This window comes from Chinchilla lanigera, unplaced genomic scaffold (genome assembly GCF_000276665.1).
Source record: "Chinchilla lanigera isolate Chin_1 unplaced genomic scaffold, ChiLan1.0 scaffold00001, whole genome shotgun sequence".
In the NCBI taxonomy this organism is placed as follows: Eukaryota; Metazoa; Chordata; class Mammalia; order Rodentia; family Chinchillidae; genus Chinchilla; species Chinchilla lanigera.
This window is the reverse complement of record NW_004955402.1, coordinates 59750373-59774588: the sequence shown is the minus strand read 5'-3', so window position 1 is coordinate 59774588 and position 24216 is coordinate 59750373. Positions and strand designations below refer to the sequence as shown.

At 47.2% G+C, this 24216-nt stretch overlaps 1 protein-coding gene across 2 annotated transcripts in view; it reads left to right on the top strand.

Moving 5' to 3' along the window:
- The window catches only part of Znf516 (zinc finger protein 516), a 124306-nt gene extending 100399 nt beyond the window's left edge, over positions 1–23907 (top strand). For both annotated transcript variants that reach the window (XM_005373087.2, XM_005373088.2), the window contains exons 3-6: positions 4920–6383; positions 13319–13423; positions 14284–14351; positions 22424–23907. In XM_005373087.2, the coding sequence (XP_005373144.1) occupies positions 4920–6383; positions 13319–13423; positions 14284–14351; positions 22424–22483 (1697 nt within the window). In that variant the 3' untranslated portion in view covers positions 22484–23907. The remainder of the gene's footprint in view (positions 1–4919; positions 6384–13318; positions 13424–14283; positions 14352–22423) is intronic.
- The last annotated feature ends 309 nt before the right edge of the window (positions 23908–24216 follow it).

The following is a 24216-nucleotide window of genomic DNA, read 5'->3' as shown; positions in this document are numbered from 1 at the left end:
TAAGAGACTACATGAGCAGTTGTGAATTAAAGGATCTCTCCATGATAACCCTGATCAGGCCGTTTTTGGGGCCCTGGCCCAGGGACAGAGACTCCTGTGTCCACAGGAAAAGTGTTCCTGCTGGTTGTTGTCTTCTTGTCTTAAGAATCTCAGTGATGCTGGGCGTGGTGGCGCACGCCTGTAATCCCAGCATTCGGGAGGCTGAGGCAGGAGGATTGTTGCAAGTTTGAGACCAGCCTGGGTTACAAAGTGGGCTCAAGGCCAGCCTGAACTGCACAGTGAGACCCTGTCTCAAAGAAAAAAAAGAAGAAAAGAAAGGTGATGGTGATTGTTTCCTTCCCAGTGCAGTCTTAATGGTTTTCATTTCTTACCTTTTCTTAACCTTTCAAAAACATACTATCATTTTCTCCCCGTTCCCCCTTCTCTCACCAGCCTGGGGTCTCATCAGATATGCCACTGATGGAGGAGGCCTTTCAGTTACTTGTTCAGACACTCGCTCCTCTCCACTGATGCAGTGGTCGGGATCCAGTTCCCCACCTCAGTGTCCCTCATCCCCGCAGGGCTGTGCACCGCAGTCACCACACCCTTGAGTGGGATCTTCGACGTTCCTCAGACCCCGAGAAAGGCTGGATGGTCAGAAAACCCTTTCTGGTTTTCAATTAAGTTATTTATGGAGATAAGTGGTGGCCTGTGTGAGGCAAAATAGCACAGCAAGGAAATGTGAAAGTTCCTTATTTTATATTTGGACACACAAGTTAGGCAGGAAAAACCGTCTTGTATAGAGTGTGGAAAGCAGCCTGTCTGACGGTTTGCCAGACTGAGTGGCTGCTACCTAGGTGCAAAGGTAAGTGAACAGAAGAGGGGAGGAGCAGCCAGCATCCCCAGGCTGGCCGGGACTCCACACCCTGGCACTGGTGGCTTCCTCAGATGTGTGGAGGGCTTGAGTGAAGGCCCAGGGGTAGTCCAGGCTCGAGGGGCTGTAGGCTGTTCCCCATGGTCATCCTCGTGAGTGTCACCAGAGCCCAGGCAGTTCTGTGCCACCCTGCCTCATGAGGGCGTCCGTGCAACAGCGTCTCCTCTGGTTGGGTTTTAGTGAGAAGGAAAAGAAGAGGCACATGTACACACCAGAAATGGAGGGCCTTACTGAAGAATCAAAAACCTGCATCCAGACTGCCTGTGAAACCCTGGCAGTCGTTGTGTGGGAGAAGACAGCTTTCTGTAGTCCCTGAGTTTCTGTGTTTTAGCAGCACCACTGTGTGTCTGCGCCCACCAGAGGCCCCAGGACCCAGAAAGAGGAGAGGTTTATTTGCCTCACAGTTGCAGAGGTCCAGCCCATACTGGCTCTGCAGCAGGAACATCATGGTGGAGGGGCCTGGCAAAACCAAGATGCTTAGTTAGTGGTGGCCAGGAAGCAGTGCCAGAGTGGCCTTCAGGGGCAGACGGCCAGATGTAGTCCCCGGGGTCATGACCCCATGACCCATCCAGACATATCCAGAAGTATGTTTTACTAATTTCCTGGGCAGCTCCCAGGCCAGTCAAGTTAACACATTGATGCTCAGCCAGCACAGGAGTGAGTGGATCCATGAGTGAGGCCAACATTAGCTTGAGAAACAGTCAGGTCAGCTGCAACCTGATTCAGGAATGTTCTGTTTGGAGGAGAATTAGGAGTGAAAGCCTGGGTTGATTTCCTGCATTATTGCTGGGACCATGAGCTCAGGCCATGCCTACTGTGCAGTGAAGGCCTGTGTGAGGGGTCTTACGTGCAGTATGCTCCTCGGGAGATGAGGGCTCCTCATGCAGAGCCAAACACGCCTCCTCTGTGCACAGTTGGGTCCCAGGCCTGTCTGAGCCGGGTCTTCTCATCTCCAGATGCATCCCCAGCTTCCTGGTTACAGCTGTCCCTGAAAACCTGCTTTGTGCTCTGGGGCGCTTTTCCTGTGTTTAATTCTGATCCAGTGCCTCCTAGATATTGCCTTCAAAGGAGTGGACGCCAAGCACATTGAAGCCTTGTACAGGTGCCCCTGGCCTCTTCCTGGCACAGCGTCCCCTGGGGTGTGTGGTATGTGGATCTTTGCGAAGTGAGTGGTGCCACTGTGCACCTGGGGAGAGAGAGCTGAGGCAGGTCACCTGGGAGCACCTCACTCTAGGCTTGCTGTGACCCGCACTGGCCATGTGGCATAGCACCAGCTGGCACAGCTCACTGGATGTGGCGGTAGAGCTTCTTGTGATTAAAACCCTGAGCGGGACACTTTGGAGGTGGGGGTGGTAGAGCTGAGATACGGAAAGGAAGCAAGTCAGTGCTTTGTGAACAGTGAGACTGGGGTGCATGGCTAATGAGGGACCCACCTAGTGCTGCTGTCCTGTGTCACTCACCTGGGTGGGGAAGCATCTCCGCTGCATGATGGTTGTGTGGCCCTGGCTGTGACTACCTGTTACGCACATTCCCTGTCCTCACCCTCCTCCCGGAGCAGGTGACTGCTCAGAGGAGTCCAGTCTTTTGTTAGCAGTTTCCCCTGCTAACACTCAGTGCCCACCTCCGTGGAGATCGTGGGGACACACAGCCTCTCACCTTTCCACGACGGGTGGGAGAGTCTACCCGTCGTCCTGCTGGACGCTCCTCTGAAGACGTGTCACTCACTCCCAGTGATCACTTTGGTAACTCAGGATTCTGTCGCTCACTTTTGTCTTTTTTTTTTTTGTTTTGTTTTTGTTTTTTTTTCCCCAGTACCGGGAATTGAGCTTACAACCTTGTGCTTGCCAGGCAGGCGCTGTGCCGCTGAGCTAAATCCCCAGCCCCTGCTCACTTTTAATTTGTTACGTAGGGTCTTGGTCAGAGGCACTAGATGTTCTGTTGTGTTCCAGTCGTCTCTGAGGTATAAAACTTGGGGATTTTGACCATCATGCTTGGAATGCCTGCCCCCCAACCACACCCAGTGCAGTTACACCCAGTGCTGAGTTACACTGCTTTCTGTTTCCACTTGGGAAATGAACTAGTTGTTTCTGACCTGTGTTTTCATCAATCCATATTCCTTTAGTCAGGGGAGTCTCCTCCATATTACTTAGTCTCTGTGAACACTTACAGATGTAATACGAGCGTCAGTTTGAGTTAAACGAAGTATAAGACTGCCTTGCCCAGGTTTAATTCCAAGTGAAGTGCACTTTTGTGTGAGTGGTGCTGTCTGGGCCGCCCATGTGCTTTCTGGGTCAGGCCCATGCCCGCTCGTGACGGGCAGGTAGACCTGGCGCTGGCTGGACACCAGCACGTGGGCGCTGACAGGAGTCCGGCTGTAACTTCGTCCTGTGTCCCACCTGCTCGTCAGCTACACTGATCGCCACATCCTGGCCATACTGTCCTGTGAACACAACCCTTCAGAATTGCCTGCGAGTGGCTCGCTGACTGTCTCATACTTGAAAGTGAGTGTTTGTACCCCTACTCCTTCCTGTCTGGGTTTAGCACCTTCTGTGGCAGGTGCTTCACCACCGAAGAACCTTTGGAAGAGAGTTTTGGACTAATTTGGTAGAATTTCTAAGTCTTACCTTAAAAATATACTTGGAACATCATTTTAAAAGAACATTATAAATGCCTACATTTGACTGAACGTTAAAAACTTGAAGAAAACCACTAATGTTGGAGCTTCTCAAAAACAGATACCTAACATGAAATCAGCCCAGAGTGATCTAGCTGTGAGACAAAAGGCCCCGAGGGTTTGTTGGTGCTGAGAATCTCTCTCGCTTTCTGTACTTCAGACCAGCCTCCTGAAGTTTGCTGTCTGGGTGTGAATAGGCCTGAGGTCATAAAGGCTGGCCGGAACACACTTTGTTGTCGTGCCGTGGGCCTTGCAGTGCTGTCTTGCCTCACTTTGGAGAAGCTTCACAAGCTGTGGTGCTGGTGGCTGGCACCGTGCTGGGCCCTTCTTGGGTGAAGGGAACAGTGCCCCACACCAGGACCCCAGTGGCAGGTTCTGGCCAGGCCCTGCTCACCCCCACTGCAACGTGCAGGTGATGAGGTGAAATTAGCATGGATGTCCTGTCACCCCAGGCCAATGAAGGTACTTGGCGTCAAGGTTTTGAACTTGCAGATTGGCTTTCCCGAGAAAGACCAGGGCTGGGTTCACTGCTGGATTAGGCAGATGTGGGCTGCAGTTGCTGAGGCAGAGGCTGGAGTCCTCCATGCAGTGATCCGTGCCTAGTTCTGCCTGTGTGCCCAGCACTCATGCTGGCCTCGCTAGCCCCTCCCCTCTCCCCTTTTTCTTTTCTTCATTCCCTCCTTTCCTGCTTTTCCCCCTCCCTTCCTCCATCCTTCTTCCCTGGGACTGGACCCAAGACCTTTGTACTGAGCTATTATATGCCCAGCCCATTTTTATTTTGAGATGGGGTCTTGCTAAATTGCCCAGACTGAGTTTGAACTTGCTGTCTCCTGACTCAGCCTCACAGAGTACTGGAGATACAGGTGTGCAGCACCACACCTGGTTCTTCTCTGGTTTTCTTACCTTAGAATGACTAGCAGTGGTCTCAGATCCTAGCAGACCCTGACATGGAGAGTTCTTCGCCATGTAGAGTGTGAAGTGGTTACTGTCAGTGAAGTTCGTTTCCTAATTTTTAGTGTAACTGGTCACCTTCTGTTACTGTAGTGTATGTAACTAGATATGGAGGGATTTTCATTTCCCCTTAGTCTTTTGAGTCATTTCCATGGGTTGAAAAAAAGAATCCCACCCAAAGTAGCATTGCCTGGTTCTTGTTTGGTTGGCTTCTGGCAGAGCTGCTGAGAACAGAGCCCACCCAGGAGCTGCCTGCCCTACCCTCTCTGTGAATGCCAGGCCAGTGCGTCTTGGCTGTGCTTCTCTGAACTGTTCGATTTCCTGTGTCTTGTTCTATTCTGAGGAGAAATGGTAACTTCACCTATTACATTTTCATCCTAGGGGGACAGCCGAGGCGCTGCTGCTCTTCGGAAGAGGCAGCATCCACTGTGCTCTCCAACGGAGACCAGAGTCACAAACTTGGAAATAACCTACCAGGAAAAGACACCAGCGAGTCCAAGGTGGGGATTGCAACTTCTGTGTCCATACTTGAAAACAGTAGCAGAGAGACTTCCAAACGTCCTGAACAACATAGATTTTCTCTTGACTTAAAGATGCCAGCTTTTCACCCCAAGCAGGAGGTGCCCAGCTCTAGTGACGGTGTGGACTTCCCTCCTAGTGCAGAGGGCGCTGACCTGCAGCTCACGCTGGAGAGCCAGGCCGGGAACCCTAAAGACAAGCTGTCTGATTTGCACAATAAGGAGCATTCTGGGGGAGGAAGAAGTGTACTGGCCCCAGACCTGGTCCCTCTCGATTTAAGTGCAAGGTCGACCCGGGATGACTCCAGCAATAAGGAAGCGGCCTCTTCTCTGCAAGCTGCTCTGGTCATTCACCCATGTCCTTACTGTAACCACAAGACCTACTACCCAGAGGTCTTATGGATGCACAAGCGCATCTGGCACAGGGTCAGCTGCAGCTCCATGGCCCCCCAATGGACTCAGCCCAATGGCTACAAGAGCGTAAGGAGCAACTTGGTGTATCTTGCCCGGAGTGGAAGAACAGGACCTCCGCCTGCCCTCGGGGGCAAAGAGTGCCAACCCCTGCTCCTCGCTCGCTTCACCCGCACTCAAGTGCCAGGCGGGGTACCTGGACCCAGAGGCAGTTCTTCTCCCCTGGGAGTGACCACGAAAGCGGCTAGCATGCCTAAGAATAAGGAGAGCCATTCCATAGGCCCCTGTGCACTGTGGGCAGCTGGCCCCGATGGGTATCGACAGACAAAGCCCAGCCAAGGCCAGGAGCCCTCGAGTGCTTCAGTACAGGGGCCCCTGGCCAAACCCAAACTGGAGGCCAGCTCCAAGCCAGTACCTGCCCCGGGCAGTGGAGGCCTTGGCAGGAGTGCCACTCCCACGCCCTCTGTCATAACCCGGGTGGGTGCCCAGCCCTTGGCCAGCAGCAAGACAGTGGAGAATTTTGGGATCCCGTCAGTGGGGGCTGGCTTTGCCCCTCCAAGTAAGCACAGTGCCCCAGACTCCCTGAAAGCCAAATTCAGCCCTCAGCCTCAGGGTCAGCCTCCTGCGAAAGGTGAAGGGAGCCCACCCCTACCTCCTCGTGAGCCCCCGTCGAAGGCGGCCCAGGAGCTGAGGACGCTGGCCGCCTGTGCTGCGGGGTCCAGAGGTGATGCAGCACTGCAGGCCCAGCCTGGGATGGCTGGTACCCCCATCTTACACTCCATCAAGCAGGAGCCAGTGACTGAGGGCCATGAGAAGCGCTTGGACATCCTCAACATCTTCAAGACATACATTCCAAAGGACTTCGCTACACTCTACCAGGGCTGGGGTGTCAACAGTCCTGGGCCAGAGCACAGAGGTAAGATGTGTGGGCTTCCTTCTCCTCGGCCACTCCGGAGCTCCTCAGGAAGGGCATAGGTGCCCCCCTGCCTGCCAGGAATCCCTAAGGGCAGTCATAAGACCTTTCCTCTCACAGCACAGCTGCTGTCTTCCTTTGCCCTGGCTGCCAGGCGCTTGACCCTGAAACGCTGCCCTCTGGGGACCGTGTGCTTGGGCCAGCAGTGTCTGAACACATGTCCTTTCTGCTGGTGATACCTGGGAAACCCAGTGATGTTTCCTGCACACCAGTAGTTGATGGGAACAGGCAGGCTTGGTTGCATTTTCATGTTTTTTTTATTTTAAACAAAGCACTGGTAGGTGTTCCTTTTCTTTGTTGCTCAAAAAAGAAGAATTTGAAGTGATTGTCGTCTTTTTATGCATAAATGATTTGAAACATACCTGGACATACTCTAGCATTAGTTAGCAAAGCCTTGCAGAGGATGCAGCTCTCTTGTGAACTCAGGAGAACTGAATTGTGCTGAGATTCCTGAAAAATCCTCCATACCATGGCTTCAATTCCTCCCATGCTCCTGTATTGATAACTCATAGTAATGCTGGTTGAGTTTCTTATGTAAACTACTGGAAAACAGGAGTTTGGCTTTTGGAATCTTAGATTTTGCAGTATTTTCATATGTAATGAGATACCTTGGGAATAAGACCTAAGTCTAAAATTAAAATTCATTTATGTTTCATAGTCCCATAGCTGGAAGATTACACAGGGATTTTAATAAGTTTGTGCATGAAAGACAAACTTATTGGAACCATCAGATGTCAGGTGTGGAATGTGCTACTTTGGAACCATCAGATGTCAGGTGTGGAATTTGCTACTTGTGATGTCATGTAAGGACTTGAACAGTTTTGCATTTTGGAGGAGTTTGGATTTTGGATTAAGGATGCTTGCCCAGTATTGATAGGGAAGTGCCAGTGGTTTTCCTCGTGCCTTACTGGATATATGCCTTGGGTACGATGCCCTTGTTCTTTAAACACATGGAACACTGGGAACTATAGGTCCAGTTGGAAAGTAGAACAGGTGAACCCCACTGTGGGACTTAGTCTCTTGGTTTGTTGCTTGGGTAGTCCTAACCCTTCTCTGAACAGTATTATCTGCCATGACCCTATAGTTCCTTAAAGGAGGTCACCATTGAAATAGCCTGGGAGACTCAGGGCCTCAGAATCCAGCAAGTTGGAAGCTGTGTTGGGGGAGGTGGTCCAGGCCTGGGGGACCCCTCCCCACAGCTCATGATATGATGCTGCCCAGTGGCCAGAGGTGGTTCCAGCTAGATTCCCAGGCATGCAACAGCCAGCAAGGAATGGAGTGGCACCTTGGGTCTGTACCTGCTTCCAGGGAGGCTCGTCTGAAGGTGTTTTCAGTGGAGGACTCCAAGGTACTCTCCATTCCTCTGGGTCTGCAGTGAAGACCTGAGTGAGGTGTCCTATCTGCCTGGTTTTGTTTTATTCTGTGCAGTACTGGGGGATTGAACCCATGGGCACACTACTACTGACCTACATCCCCAGCCCTTATGTGTAGTCTTACTTTAATATGTTGTCTTAGTTACTTTTCTCTTGTTGCTGAGACAAAGTACCTGACATCCAGAATCAAGGAAGGAAAGGTTTATTTAGCTCACAGTCTGTGGAGGTTTCAGTCCATACTCGGCTGGCTCCAAGGCACAGTGGCACATGGCAGAGGACAACAGTTCAAGGCAACGGAAGACAGCAAAAGCAACAAGAGCAAAAGGGAGGAGTAGTGGCAAGCCCCCCGTTTCCCTCCCTTACACTGTAAGCAAACTACCTGCCCCAAGGCTGGTGTAGCGTTCACACCCATAAACACAGCATTGGACCATGGATCAATCATAAGCTCTAGAAGCCTGCCCCATGATTGCATGAGGCTTTGGGGGAACATCCAGACACAAACCCTAACATATGTGCTCCCACTCAGTTGCCCAGGTGGGACTAGAACTTTGCTCCTCCTGCTTTAGCCTCCCTGGACGCTGGGATGTCAGGCATGCGCCCGGCCTCTGTTCCCACGTGAAGATGCTGTGTGTGCTCGAGAGCTGTCTACCAAGCACAGGCTGAATGTGCAGAGGGTGCTGAGCTGCTGTAGGAGTGGCCCAGGACCCAGTGTCAGCCTTGGGAGTGTCATTCCCCTCTGGAGTGTGCTGTGTGTGAGGGTCCTCTGCAGCTTCTCACAGACAGGCAGGAGACAGCTATCATGTGTTCTGCACATCTTCTCTCACTTTGGTTCTACCATTGGGTTCTTCGGGCTCTGCTGTGTTTTGTAGTCCTGCAGGTTGTTGCTGTCAAGGGCATTCCCATGTGTGTGGGCCCTGGGACGGGAGCCACCTCAGATCTTCAGGTTTGGGTTTCCCAAGAACCATGGCACAGATGCCTGTGGTGGACCCTGGTTCTTGGCATTTCCTCAGCTTCCTGTCTTGTTGTTCCTGACCTACACTAGATGTAGGTGCGGGTTTTAAGGATTGTCACAAAGTGAGCTGGCCTTGTCACTTAATTATTTACCTGGTCCTGGCTCCATGACGTGTGCCAGTGTGCCCTCGTACATGAGGGTGAGTTGGCTGCATTGGGAGAGGCCTTGTGTTGCCCTGAGGACCTGGGTAGTAACTGCTGCTTTTGTAAGAAGGTAGAAGTGAGCTTTATGTTTTGAGAATCTCAGATGACAGAATTTGAAATAGAAAAATAGGCTGAAATATTTTATTGCCTTTTCCTTAAAAAAAGTTTTTAAATGAATTGTTCTAAGGATGTTTTGTGAGGCTAGAGATTAAATATTTGTATTTTTCCAGTGTTAAAAATACTCATAGTCCATAAAACAGATGCGCTCTTCTCAGATTATTTATTCTGATGTCCACATTTGAACACGATAACATGTAAGTCAGTCAATGTATGATCTTCAAGTTCACTGTGCTTGGGGATTCTTAAGAGGAGTGTTTCAGGCTTTTTGATCTTGAAATATACTACTAATAAGTGCATTTTTAGGATCCTAGCTCCCCAGGCTTAGAGAGGAACTTGAGAGTATCTAAGCCACTGACCAGTGTGCTGAGAAGAGTCAGCTGGTTTCAGGTCGAAGGCCCCAGTGGGGAAGGACTTGCCACTGTCAGGTGATGTTAGCTTTGGACTTCCGTTGGTCGTGTCTCTGTGGGCTGCTCACAGTGAGCTGAGAGAATGTCTCTGACAGTCTCGGCATCCAGCATCCTTTCCTGGGTCAGAGCCTGGTCTTTCGTTTCTCTGTGTTTGAGTGTTAATTTACAAAGCTTCTAAGGTGCTTTGGCAGGGTGGAAGTGCAGCAGGCTTAGCATGGCCTGACCATTTGTGAGGTTAGCGAATATGGATGTTTCCTATTAGAGCGAGCCTGCGGCTGTTGTGTGACTTTGGAAACACGTGTGGCCAAAGCACGTGCATCGTGGACGTGTTCCTGAATCAATTAGAAACCAAACCTCTGAGGTTTTGTTTTTTTACTTGCTTCTGTGGTGCATTCATTTTTTCTGTGTGTAGACATGGTTTGTTTTTGTGTATGCATCTCCATGCTTATTTTGTTCACCCTTTGTCAAATGAATCTTTCTGCCTTAGGATACAAATGAGCAACACATTTTGGATCTTTATCCTGTCATCTGACGCATTTGCAGTGTATCTCCTAGCTGGTGTCACCTGCAGATCTAAAGGTCATAACTTCTCTAGATAGGGCACTGGCTAAATGTAGAGCTTTCCTGTCATCCTGAGTTAGCAGAGGCAGAAATGTGCAGTGGAGTCCTGTAGAGGGACAGAAGGCCATTTCTTTCACGTGCCAATAGCTATGGCTGCTACAGATGTGACTGTCCACCTTTGCAGAGAACTCATGGTTCAGTGCTGTCCTGAGCACCAGGCTTTATTCAGAAGTTAGGAAAGCTGCTTGTCAGACTTGTTCCCCCAGGTCTGCCTGGATGATGTTTCTGGAGTGCAGCATCTGGAAAGCCTGGCCAGCATTGGAGGACACGGCTGTGGTTGCCCCCTTGCTCACGGATGAACCCTTTAAGAGCAAATACCATTATGTTTCCTGTAATCTTTCTAGTGTGACTAGCAAGTCTGGAAACATGTGAGTATAACATAAGTGGAATACTGATCCAATAGTACTAAAATAATAAGTTATCTGTGTCTTCAGACTTTGTGGCCTTGTCTATATTACATGATAATGTGAATTTTAGGATAAAATATTTAAGATAATGAGATGACATAGTTCTAGATAAAATAATACATTAGGTCTTTCTGATTGGAACTTTCAGAAAGTCATTTATTTATATCAAGGGTACATTGATGTAGCCATGAAGAAAGTGTGTGATTGTCCGAGCAATTGTATTTTTTTGGAGAATCTTTCTGATCTCCTTGTTCCCCTTATTGATGACATGTTACATACAGTGTGACAAAACAGAACACTTTAACGCCACTTACAGCTCTCTGAGGATGGTCAGGTCTTTTTCTTTCATTTTAAGGCCTCTTTGTCTCTACCTTACGTTTCCAGGTTAGCATGTTTGAGCTGTTTGCTCACCAGGTAGTCTTCAATTCAAATTAAGTTTATAACCTTTTGATTAACTCAGAATTTTAGAGGAGCTCAGGCATGAAATTGTTGACTGTAAAGGGCAAGTATACTTTATTTAAAAAGTGAAGAGAAAAAAAAAGAGAAAGTGATATGGTAAGATACATAAAAATACCGTGTGTGCACTTGTGTGTGTGTTTGTGTGTGTGAGCGTGCCTGCACACACATATGTATACTCAAGAGCAGAAGAGTAGAGATACTATGATTTTTCTGTTGCTACTTTGGATAGAAAACAGTCAGCTAAAATGGTGCTTAGTAAAAGAATGTTAGTTTTTAGAGGTTGTGACTGTGGGACACAAACGACATTGTTTACCATCAGTAGGTGTCTTGTATAAGTAGAGTTGGAGTTCATTGTCCAGATGGTACCTAGGAAATCCAGACATCCAGAGTAATTGTCCAACACTGTTTTTTGACTGGCTAGCCGATAATGAAACTGGGGAACACAGTTACTTTTCAAGTTGAAATTTTCCTATATCACAGTAAGAGAAAAGAAAGCTTTTCCATTCAGAAAGGTTAAGTGTTGGCTGTGTGACAGAAGCCAACCGAAGCAAAGTTTTTCTGCAGTAGAAACCAAGAGCTCTGACTGAGCACCGTGTCCTCGCGGTGGGTGTGGCTTCTCAGGTGGTTGAGGGAGCTCCCCCTGCTTTTCCTTCCTCCCGTGATACTTGGATAAGGGTTAGCTCTGTGTGCATTGTGCATGTTTGCTGCATACCAGGTATATGATTTGCAAACTTTCTGTCCTTCTCTGGGCTGTCACTTCACTCTGTTGACTCTCCTTGCTTGCTTTCTGCTTTGATGCAGTCCCATTTGTCTGTTTTAGTTTTTATTGCCTGTGCTGATGGAGCCATATCCAAAACATCATTACCTAGGCTAAAAATCTTAGAAAGAAGACCTGTGAAGTAATAGTCTTATGGGTCCTTCAGGGCACCTGAGGTCATTCCCATGGGGTTATCGTCACAGTTTGTGCATGGAGCGCCTGTTAACATTTATCAGTGGCTTCTCGTTGGTAGAGCGAGCATTAAAATTTTTGTTACTCTGTGTGTGTGTGTGTGTGTGTGTGTGTGTGTGTGTGAGAGAGAGAGAGAGAGAGATCCTGAGTAAGGCAGTGGGAAATCAGGTGCATAGTGGGCAGATTCTCAGTTTTCTCCAAGGCTTATTTTCATGATCTGTCAAATAAATTAAACAAGATCTGCTTCACAGTCCAGGCGTTTCTTTGATTTCCATAAACATGATCTATAATGCAAGGTGATTTTATAGTATTTTTATGTTGAGCCCACTTTGATTTAGGGCAAGAAAAGGAACAGTGAAGATTTGCTTTTCACCAGTTTGACCAAAGTGTCCTTTTGTCATCTTTTGCATTTGCCTTATATTTAAATGTCAGACAGTAGAGACAGCTAAAGGAAACATGTTTTTTTTTTAAAGTTATTGCTACAGGCGTAACATATTCTAGATAATATTTGTGTTTGCTTTCCTGCCCATTGAGCTGAGGTACCACTGAGCATGCTGGTGACAATAGACCCAGGGAGTTTTCTTTGGAGCTACCCTTCCATGGGAAGTGGGCCGTTTGTTTTCTTAGGGAAAATGCCTTGAGACAGGAAGGCATGCAGACAAGTAGAGCTCACCTTCTGTGTCCCCTTCTGAATAAAAGCCTGATCTGTGGACAGGGATCAGAAGGAACGTGGGGGCTCAGAGCTTCAGTGCAGTCTGGTTGTGTGGTCTTGGGAAAAGGGGGTTTTGGTGTTTTCTACCACTTCTCATGACTGAACACATGCGCTGGCCAGGGCGTGCTGCCTGTTGGTTGCTAGCTCACTGAGCCCCAAGTTTCCTCTGTGCTGGAGGCAGGCAGGTGGGAGGCCCAGACGGTCCCAGTCTTGCTGATGGCTGCATTTGGCCTGCATCAGTCTCCTGGGATCACAGCTGGGGTGCGGGTGGGCTCTGGCCCCAGTCACTTCCTGTTATCCATGTGCCTTGTCTCTGTCACACCATCGTCACTCAAGTTTGCTCAATGTGCTGCTTGACAGAGCTGGGTGACGGCTGGGCTGCATCCAGCTGCCTGGAGCTGTGTGCTGCCTCGCAGAGGTGGCACCTCCCTGTCTCTGTGCTGTCCTGAGAGCAGGTTTTAATTTACTATAATTTATGTACCCTCGCAGTCCTGCCATGCCTGGCCGTCAGCCGAGCCAAGACAATGGCTGACAGCTGTCACTAGGCCTTAGAGGTGGCCTCCCATGCTGATACTTAAGGTATACTAATGATATTTTCCTCTCCCCCTCCCCTGCCTCCCACTCTGCACCGCCACCCCAATCCCATCATGACCACGCCACACCACACCACGGCAGGGACACTCCGGACACAGGCCCGCCCAGGAGACTTCGTCTGCGTGGAGTGTGGGAAGAGCTTCCACCAGCCCAGCCACCTCAGGGCCCACATGCGAGTGCACACAGGTATCACACCCCAGGGGCATGTGTGGCCCAGCCGAGTGGAGGCTGGGATGGGGGGTCTTTTCTGCCAGTCATTACATTGTCCACATTGTGGACACATTTAGATTTCATCCCTTGTCTGGTGACAGTGCTGTCGGCCTCTGAATTTAGTGCCATGGTCCCCTGCTCAACACCTGAAATTTTCTTTTTCTTTTTGGCATCCAAGTGCCATGTGGTTTAATTTGAGATAAGCCTGTTTGCAAATGTTCCATTTTAATTAGAGTAGACTCTTCAGAAATGAATATGCTAATGAATTCTATTGCCACGAGCACAAATGGAAATCAGAGCACCCTTCCCGCCTGCTGTACGGCTCGGTTATATCCTGATGGACAGCACAGGACTGTGGACACATCTTACAACTTTCGATGGTCAGTGGTGTCTCACAGAACCCTCAGCCCTCCGTAACGAGTGCCTGAAGACCAGATCAGGCTGTGTGTCAAGATAGGGCAGGAGCGCTAGAGAGACAGGAGACAGGCGCTCTTCCTCCGAAGTGTGAAGGACACACCAGAAGCCAGCCTGATGCAGAATGACACTGGCCAAATGGTAAGTAATGCAGGAAGAGGTCCCTTTACACACACGCTGATAATTAATGTTGTCAGTGATTGCTTCTTCAGCGGTGGAGTCTGAATTAAAAAGGGCAGTGGCCCCAGGCAGCCATTATCCCAGTCTCTTACTGTAAGTGTTACGGTAAATTGGTATTTTCCGGCCACAGGCGAGGCATTGGTGTCTGTTTTGCGAAAGTGCTTAATCTGTAATGAACTCATGTAGCGTGCACACTCAGGAGTGTCGCCTGTCACCTGCTAACAGACCGCTTGTTCCCACAGTGGTGTTTGAGTGTGACGGTCCTCGAGGTTCCGAAGTTCACACAGCCTCCACGGATGCCCCCAAACAAGTAGGTCCCGTGAGTGCTTTGCCGTCCGGGTCTCAGTGTGCTGGCTGGAAAGAGTGGTGTTCCTCACTGAATAGCAGATGTGTTTTTTCTAGATGTGCACAGCAATAACTCTGCATAGTCTTGATACAGAACCTGCCCCATCAGGGCAGTCTGGGTAGCTGGTGAGCATTGAAGGCCATCTTGACTGAGTTACAAGGTCAGGGGCACCTACCTGGCTTTTGGTGATGCTGGAATAAGGGGATTGGTAGAGAGCGGTGGTAACTGAAAGCCCTAAAAATTTTTATATTTTCTTCCCAGGATGTTTTGGGTCTAAGTTTGCCTTAGAATAAATTATTTTTGGCCTTCTTGCAGAACATTATTTTTGTGTTTTTCCCTGAGAAATGTGTTGTGTTCAGAGTTGTGTTTCGTGGCCTTGTGCTTTGCTTTGCCATGTCTTGACACTGTTGGCATGATGTTGTGCGTTGAAATACCCACGTGAACAGGTTCTGTGGGGTCCACTTTCTGTTCTGTGCATGATGCATATTGCCGTAGGTGTGTGGATTTCACGCATAAGCCATTCAGGACGCACAGAATTGGGCAGCCTCGAGACATGTGGGGGGGTGGGACATTTCTCTGAGGTGGATACCGCAGCCCCTTGAAGGTTGCCTCCCTGTCATCCTGGCTGGGAGCATATGGCTTTGGTGTTCCTCCCCCTCTCGTCCCTCCTGTGGTCTTGTTTTCGTGCACAAGTTCTCCACGCAGTATTCTGGCCCTCTCACCCTTGCCCTAGAGTGGTCTGCGACTGCTTGCTTTCTCCTCCCAGAGAAGAGCAAGGTCCCAAGTCCTGCCCGGGTGGTGGAATCAGGTTAGAACTCCCGCTCCTGACCAGCCCCTGGATGGTCTGACAGTGGTGGCAGTTCAAGAGTCACCTTGGTCTAGTGAGACCTCAGGGAGACTTGAGCATCATTCTAGTTTTTTCACTCAAGGAAAAGGTAAGACACAGCTTTGCCCAGGGCTGTGTTCAGAGCTGGTGTTACCTTGTCAGGGATTTCATCACTGCATTTCCTGTTTCTTTCATTGAATTTTTAGGGTTTCTATTTGTTGTCATGTGCTGAGGTTTGGTAATTGTTCGTCAAGGCCTTCACTTCCTATATTATTGAGAAGATATCCTGCCACTTATGACAGGGTTTTGTCTGCCAGTACTGGGGTGTAACAGGGATTTCACAGTGGCTACATCTCCAGCCTTTTTTATCTTTTATTTTGAGAGAGGGTCTCCCAGAGTGCTGGAATTATGGGTGTGCACCACTGTGCCTGGCTTATGACAACTTTTTGTGGCTTCTCTCTCAATAAAATCCATTGTTTTGAAATGTAAAGGAGTTATGCCATGTTGCTGTGATAATTTATGAAGTAAATGTAACTCTTTACTGGATACCAAATTAAAAGATTTCCAAACACATAGGACCTCATCTTGAATTAGCTGTCAACATCTTTTTTTTGCCCTGTACTGGGAATTGAACTCAGGACCTTGCACTTACCAGGCAAGGTGCTGTGCCACTGAGCTGTGTTCCTGGCCCCTGTCACCATCTTTTTAATACCAGTAAAACCTTCTTACCACACAAGAGCCACTGGAACATGTGTGGGATGGAACAGCACAGGGTGCTATAATTGGACAGTTACACAACTGGAGTGAATCCAGAGTGTTCTGTTACACAGGGACCATTAAACCCACCAAGACCTGCCCCACCCTCCGTACTGGCACTTGAACTCAGGGCCTCATATTTACCAGGCAAGTGCTATACCACTGAGCTGCATCCTTGGCCCCACACCTGGCTCTGCATAAGCGTGTTTGACAGAGCCAGAAAGCACCAGGCAGATACGTGAATACCAGACTCTTCAGGAACTCTTCAGCGGATGGATTGGCTGATTAATAATTGTACCTAAGCCTCTTTAGATGCATCCATCATAGGGAGAAATAGAGATCAGAACTGCAAGTCAGTGGATCATAGTTGAAATTGTTGTGTTACGGTTGTGCTGGTGAATTATAATTTTACTAACTCTTGCTTCTGACGAGAATGTGTTTGTGCAGTGTCTTTATCTGAGTAAACTTATGTGCTGTTGTATTACCCTCATTGACCCCCTGGTGTCAGGTTTGTGTAACGCAGTGCTATGGGGGTGGTTTGTGTACACCCTGCCCTGACGCACACTTGCGCTCTGGGTGTGAGAGTGCAGCAGACAGCTTTCTTTTCCCTTGATCTGCAGTGGGGGTTCAGACCGGTGGTGAGCCTAGGCTTGATGGACACACCTGTCTTACAGCAGCCACTGTAGTTGCTTTAATTCTACATTTGAGGTCTTGTCCTCTCATAGCACCTTTTGTTCTTTGTAACCTTGAAAGTAGCTTTTGTTTGTTACTGAACATTCTAGGTCTTTAAAGAAAATCCATCTTCCTTACCATTCTTTAACAATTCCCATGGAGATCTGTTGGCCAGAAAATTGAAAATCACATCAATAAAAAGTAGAGTTTTAAATTTTAGGGTTCTCATTTCTTACCCAGTGGTTCTTATTATTTACCAAAAAATCACAATTGAATTATTAAATTTAGGGTATGTTACAGATTTGTAGAACTACTTCCTGTAGTTATTTAAGTCTAGAGTGTTCCTCATTATGTTTATCATCCATGTTTTTAATGTTTAATGTGTAGAGTGCCTTAGTAACATTAACTAATTAATATTTAAATGAGATTCTTTTTCTGCAGGCTTTAGAAGTTGTGGATGTAGGCTTTCTTTTGGATCATACGACACTGTATTCATGCAGAAATTATTTGATGTGACACTTAAGAGTTGATGGACTTTTATAAATACACATAAGAGAGGCTAAATTATTTAAATGAAATAATATTTGAAAATTGTTTTTTAATTAGCATTTATAATCACTTATTCAGTTATTAACAGTATTTATTGGATGCCCACTATCTCTCAGACCCTGTGCAGGATACAGGGGAGACAAGATACACATTTTCCCTACTCCTCTGGTTCTTAAGGTCCCAGAGGTGCATTAGACAAGGAAACAGTAGGAACTTGATGCAGTCCTAACTCAGGTGATCTGTGCAGTTTCAGACTCAAGATTGGATGTGTGGAGGTTCCAGGCAGATGGTTGAGTGGTGCTTTGGAGGCCTGGAGGGCCTTGGTGGGGCTGGAGGAGAATGGGTGTGTTTGAGAGGTGCTTGGGAGGAGATGGGTTATAGGGTCTGCAGGTCAAATGTAGGGAAGAGAAGGGGTTGGGCTGACTCTGGTTCCTGGCTTGAAGCACCTGGTCCAAAGGGGAGGGTCCCTGCCCTGGGTCTGAACGGAGGAGTAGGGGAGCCCGGTTTTGTGAGTAACTTGAGAAGCCACTTGGGGATGCAGATAGGAATGACCCACAAGTGGTGGTGGATGGGGTAGGGGTGGAGGAGGCATCCTGGGAGAGGCCTTTTCTGTTTAAAAGCTGTCAACATTAAATATATTCACAATTAGCAAATTCTGCCCCAAGAGAATGAGAATGAATCATGTAAATTACTAAGACGCTGGGTCTTGAGTAGAAGGCTCTGCTCGGGTTTCTCCCTCGTCAGGTTCCTGCCCCGAGTTCACTTGTGCAGTGTGACACACACTTGGTGTGGGAATTAAACCAGCAGATGCACCTGCCTGGTACAAGACATGTGTGAGGCTAAAACTGAGTGCTTTCCTGACCAGCAGTGGAAACTCCCCAAGTGTGACTGTGTGGGCCTCGGCGTACTTGTACGTGGCCTGGCTTTGTGTTGTGTAGGAGACTAGCTGTCACTGCCTATTAAAGGGAAGACGTAGGAAGTCTCAGTCTGAGAAGAGTGTTGTGAACAGTTTCCTTCTGGCCATTCTCTGCTGAGAAGGCCTCCAGTTGGGGGGCAGATAGCTTGGGTTTTATATATTCAGCCACCCAGCAGCTGCCCTGATTTTGCCATATTTGTGTTGAGGTTTTCTTTGTTTGTTTGTTTTTTTGTCTTTTTGAGACAGGATCTCACTATGCAGTTCAGGCTGGCCTTGAGCTCACTTTGTAGCCCAGGCTGGCCTCAGACTCGAAATGATCCTCTTGCCTTAGCCTCTCGAGTGCTGGGATTACAGGTGTACACCACCACACCTGGCTAGTGTTTAGGTTTCCTATCCCGGATAATTTTAAGAAATCATAATGTAGCATAGATTCCAGTGAAACAATTCAGCAGGTATGAGGTCCACTAAACTGCATGAAGTCTGTAGTCAGAATAGAGGGTCTCACTGGCACACAGGTGAACTCTGAGAAGTGAGATACTTTCCTTTGCTGTGCCTTGGTAGCACCTTTCTCTGTGTACTTTCCTCTGTGAATTCCCTTCTGAGTCACAGATGTGTGACGCACAAGCTCCCAAGGGACTTCAGGAACATGGCAGTCAGGCTGTCCTTCGGGAACTTGTCCATCCAGTAGGCTACCAATGCGGAAAGGGTGGCAGGAGGGTCTAAAGTTCCAAGTCCAGCAAGAAGGCCTTGGGTACAGTCTCATAGTGACAGACACAGGCTAAGTAACAGAGGTGCCAAGAGGTCACAGTGTCTGTTGTCTGGATATCTTATCCTTTTGCATTTATTACAGAAACAAAACTAGAAACATGTAAAAGGATGTGAGCAGTGTGTAGGGGTCGGCACAGCTTCGGGAATGAAACCTCACCACTGGTGCCGCTCTGTGTTTGTGAAAGACAATCCCAGACATGTTCCCCACATTATTTCAAACCGAATTCTCAGTGAGAGGAGGTGTTCATGCATACATACTGTTACTTCAAAGATGCTGCTGCTGCTTTCCTTTTGTGCTAGAGATTGTACCTGTCCCACTGGGCTTAGAACTTGAGATCCTTCTGCCTCAGCTTTCCAGATTGCTGGGATTGTTTATAGGTGTGCATTATCGTGCCCAGCTAAGATGCTTTTTCATATATTGGCATGGTTGAGTAAATGTTCTGGTTGCGGAAGTCATCAGCATTCGTCATCAGAAGGCAGGCTTTTTGAAAAAGATATGCTGCAGTGTGGGTGTTGAGCTGTGGAAGTTAAAGTAAAATTTGGGAGGTTCGTTTAGTGTTGTGCAGAAATTACTTGATTATTATGTTATATTATTGTGAAACATAAGAAATTAAAATAGCTTTTGAAACCAAGACATCTCCCACATAGTTTTGGGATTTAAATGACAAGGCTGATTGTAGAAATGTGAAACCTGGTATTCTGATTTGTTTGTATTACTTGCCAAAATTTAAATACTATGATTAATAGTTTATATCTTGTTATTCTGTTATTTTAAAATAGTTAAGCTAGGGAAATAATTCCATTAATCAAAATAACAGGAAGTAAGTAAATAAATGGCAGCCTAATTTGTCTCATTTGTAGCTATGAATATTATAATACAAATGATGGGGAATCACAGAGGTGGTGTATTTGAATGTATATATACTTTCTTGTATCACTTTTAGATTCTTATATCATACTAAATTTCAAAATGCAGTTCATTTGTTTAAGCTTTTTTAAACTCATAAAACTCATAAAATGAAACAAACATCTTAGAACATGGCTATCCATTTTCTCCTAGCACCCTACCAAATTCATCCCTAAAACAACTACTGATTTACAGAGCTACCTGCGCCCCTATGCCCCTGCTCCCTGCCGACCAGCAGCTTGTTAGGTGAAGGTCAGGATCTCCAAGGCCCAAGCACAGTTTGTTGGGAAGCACTGAGGCCCTGCCCTCATACTGGACACAAGCCTTCTTCCTCCATAGGCTGGCCTCTCACAGAGGGCTGAGGGTTTTCTTGGGTGTTCGGGGCATTTGGGGCCTGTTTGTAGATGCGAGATTCATTCACTCCTGTGACACAGATATGTTCCCTTGCCTTATTAATAAAAAGGGGAAAATTTGACCTCACAGAGTCGTAGATGTCAGCGAAGTCTGGTGGGGCACACCTGTAATCCCAGTAGTAGGGAGGCTGAGGAAGGAGGACTGCTGTGAGTTCAAGCCCAGCCGGAACTACACGTGGGGGCTCTGTTCAAAACAGTAAAGTTGTAGATGTCAATGCCCTTTCTTAGAAGGCTGAAACGGCCTAAAGAAAGACAATATTTCTTTCAACATCACTACTGAAAAGCCCACAGTTTAAGGCTGCAAAGAAGAAAAGCTGAATTACTAAAAGGGTGCCCGCCATTTCCTACCTGCTGTTTTCCTTGTAGGAAGGAAAAAACCCAACTTCCATGGCTGAAGGTATTATAGCGGGACCATTAAATGTGGGCCTTCTTTCTGACATATTTCTTTAATTTCTTAAAAGTCCTGTAGGGCTGCTGCATTGAATAATAAAATGGTGGTCCCAATGAATTAATCATTTCAAACTATTCAAAAAATGAGACATGTGAACATAACTCTTCATTTATAAAGAGAAAACTGGAACCTGTGCATCTGGGTTTATGGACAAAATTTAGTGACCTTGTTCCAGGTACCCAGGCTTTGTAGTTGTAGAGTAAGTATTTTTAAAGTTTTCTGAACGCTGTGATTTAAAACGTCAACCCTTCGTGGAGAGAGGGCCATCTTTTGTCACCTCTGCTGTGGTGGCTGCTGCTCATCCACTGTACTTTTCCAGTGCCTGTGCAAGGCTGTGTGTGCGGTCCAGATCAGGAAGTTGCAAGTCGCTGTGTCCTGAGGCTGTGGCCAGTAGGGTCCGATGCACACTATACCAGTGTTCACACCCGTGCTCTCCCCTTCATGGAGTTACTGCAGATCAAGGTGCTGTGTACCAGGCTTCCAAGCAACATTCCAGCCCAAGCATCCAGCAGCTAACAGGCAACATCACCCATTTTGCTCTGGGTAGACACACAGGTTGCTTTCCTTCGTGAATATGCCGAGCACCGGGTATCTCTGAGGCCTGCTGCTGCTGAATACCTTCGTCGGAGTCCCCAAGATCTCTCCCTGGTGGAATGTTGCTGTGCAAAAATGTGAAACATCTTTCTCGATCCACTGCAGGAAATTCACCATCTACTTAAGGAAGTTTTATCACATTTCTCATTCGGTTACTGTTTCCTACATTTCAAATACACTGCGGTCTGCACCACTGCATCCACCATATAAACCCTCAAAACATTTTGCTGCGTATCTTCCTGATTTCTCCTATTTGTTGGCTAGTAGGTGCTATGAATGCAGAGGCCACTTTAAATGGGAGTTTTCTACAACTATTAGCTAAATAGAAGCACTTAATTCATGATGTCAACCAGACCCCTGGCCTGTTATTTCTAGAGTTTCCATAGGCATAGCTGGAAACCAGAATTTTCCATGAACGCTGCAGTTTATGTACGTATGTTAATTTCATGTGGTCAGTTCACTTCATCAAGATTTTAGCCGAAGGTTAATGCAGTTAAGTAAGATTAATCTTGCCATGTTGGTTTTTGTCCTCAGATGGTAAACGCCATTGTTCAAACAGTGATGCTTCAAATGTCACTCGAGAGCACTCTCTAAAAGCTGCAGGCTCCCATTCGTTCTTGTTTTTATCCTACAGTTCGTTTGACTTTAGAAGATCCCTTCTGTTTTCACAACATGGTAATTATTTATGGAAATTGGGGATAGCACCCCCCCACCGCTTCTGATGGCATCTAGGAGAGCTGTGCTTTTCTTTCTGTGAGCGTGGCCCCAGGCCCAATCGTGTCTTGGAACTACCCTTCACTCTGTAACGCAGATTTTTGCTTTATTTATCTTCTCCCCAACCCACCTTGCCATCTTGCCTTTCCTTCAGAGCCAATTCAGACACTACACTGTGTTGTTCGTTTGTGCGAAACAGCAGGAGAGGTCTAAATGATCCTTTATGAGTCACTGAAAATGATTTTCTAAAGATGCCTCTGTGAATGGCAGAAGGGCAAATTGAAAATACTTGATACTTGTTTAAAATGAGCTACTTCTGAAGCTAGGAAATCTTAGCCTCCTTGGCCACTTGGCTTCAGTAAGGTTGCTGTCACTGGTACTGGTATTGATAAGAAAATTAATAGGAAAAAACACTTTGGAACCAAAAGGCAGAACTGAGACTTTCTGTTGTTTTCTCCTTTTTCGTGCAGGGGAGAGACCATGCTAACACAGGGACTGTGCAGACAGTGCCCCTCAGAAAGGGAACCTAGAGACTCGCTCCAGCACCCTGGGCACCCTGCGATGGCCGTGGCAGTGTCCGCACAGATGTCCCGGCAGCCTCCCCGCCCTATGACCGCCTCGAGGAGGAAGAACTGCAGGTCTCCTGCTCGATGCCTCAGACCGCTGAGCTGCTGCCCTGGAGTGGAGACTGAGGGAGATGCCTCTCCCCACTAGACGTTTAGAGCAGCAACAGCGCTGTGCCTGTGATTCCCTGTAGATCCCACATGTGCTTTCCAAGTGGAGCCCATATTTTCTTACCATAAGCAGTGGTACTGGCAGGCACAGTGGGAGCTCGAGGCATCTGTGTTATTCAAGACAAATTCGAGACACTGGAACAAAGATACTTGTGTGTGTTGAATGGAGCGGAGAAGCTCAGCACTGTAGGAGGAGCTCCTGTGCTCAGAAAGACTGCCGTGGTGATGTCAGAACAGTGATGGTCTGAGGTTGATGAAGTATTAGCACTACTGCCTCTCCTTGTCTTAGTGGGTATTTAAAATAATAAAGAGAGGACGGAGGTAGCAGTCAGGTGCTGGGGGAAATCAGAGTGGAGTAGGGGCGATGATAAGATCCTAATCAGTCACAGGTTCGACCCCATCACCCTTGGGGCCATTGCATTTCCCGTGTACTCGCCCTGCATTCCACCCTCCGTGCTGAGTGTGGCAGAGGAAACACGTCTGTGGGAAAGTATATGTTCTGCTTTGGAAAAGAGAGCTAGTTGAACACTAAGAAGAGCAGGCTTCTTTGTTTATTCTCAGGATCTTTTTGTAACAGGGCTACATTCTGCAAACTGCTCACAAAGGAAGACTTTGCGTCTTAACAAATTACTTAGCCACTGAATCCTCCCGACTGGGGCCTGTTTTATTAATGTTGGAAGAATCCCTGAGCAGATTTGGGGGCCCTAGATCACTAGGGTACTAATGCTCTGGAGCCTTCTGCTCTCCACCTCCCCTGCCCCACCTGTCTCCTGCCCCACCCCAGCAAGTAGGTGTCTTTTCTCCTGGGGCCCAGTGACCTCCACAGGATGAGTAACTTCATTTATTGAGTGTGGGGGTCACCAGGCCCTTGGGTGGGAAACGGCTTTATATACCTCTTCCTCAGTAATGCAAATGCAAGTTTTGGTGGTGGGGGTTAAGGCCCATAACAAAGGATCTTAAACCATGCAGTGTACGCAAATTTAAATTGTATTCTACAGATATAAATATTTTCTTTTCCTATTGCCGTGACACTATGTGTGATGGTAATATTTCTGAGAGTTTCAGATTTTTGCACATATGATTTTATGCATTATCAAAAGTTACTGCTGCCTTGAATGAAAATGTTCTGTGAAATTTTTTGCAAAAGCTTTACTAGGTTTTTTTTTAATTGTGAAATTTTGTAAAGGCAGGAAATGATTAAAATGAGCATGCTAAATATATTTTTCAAAAAAGCAATAATTTTACATGTACAGAAATTATTCTAACCTTTAATACTGGTGAGAGCGACAGTTTACTTTAATACCATAATGGATTAGTGCAGTTTTTGTAGAAAATGGGCTTCTGATACAAAGACTTGTTTAAACACACACAAACACACAAACCTTGAAGTGTGGTTTTCCTGTTCTAATGATTTGTTGGATTATTATAATATTATTATTATTATTATATTATTTTATTAGTGCTTTAAACATAATCTTACAGCACTAAAAATTTCAAAATGATTCCCAAAACTTAACTACAGGCCTAAT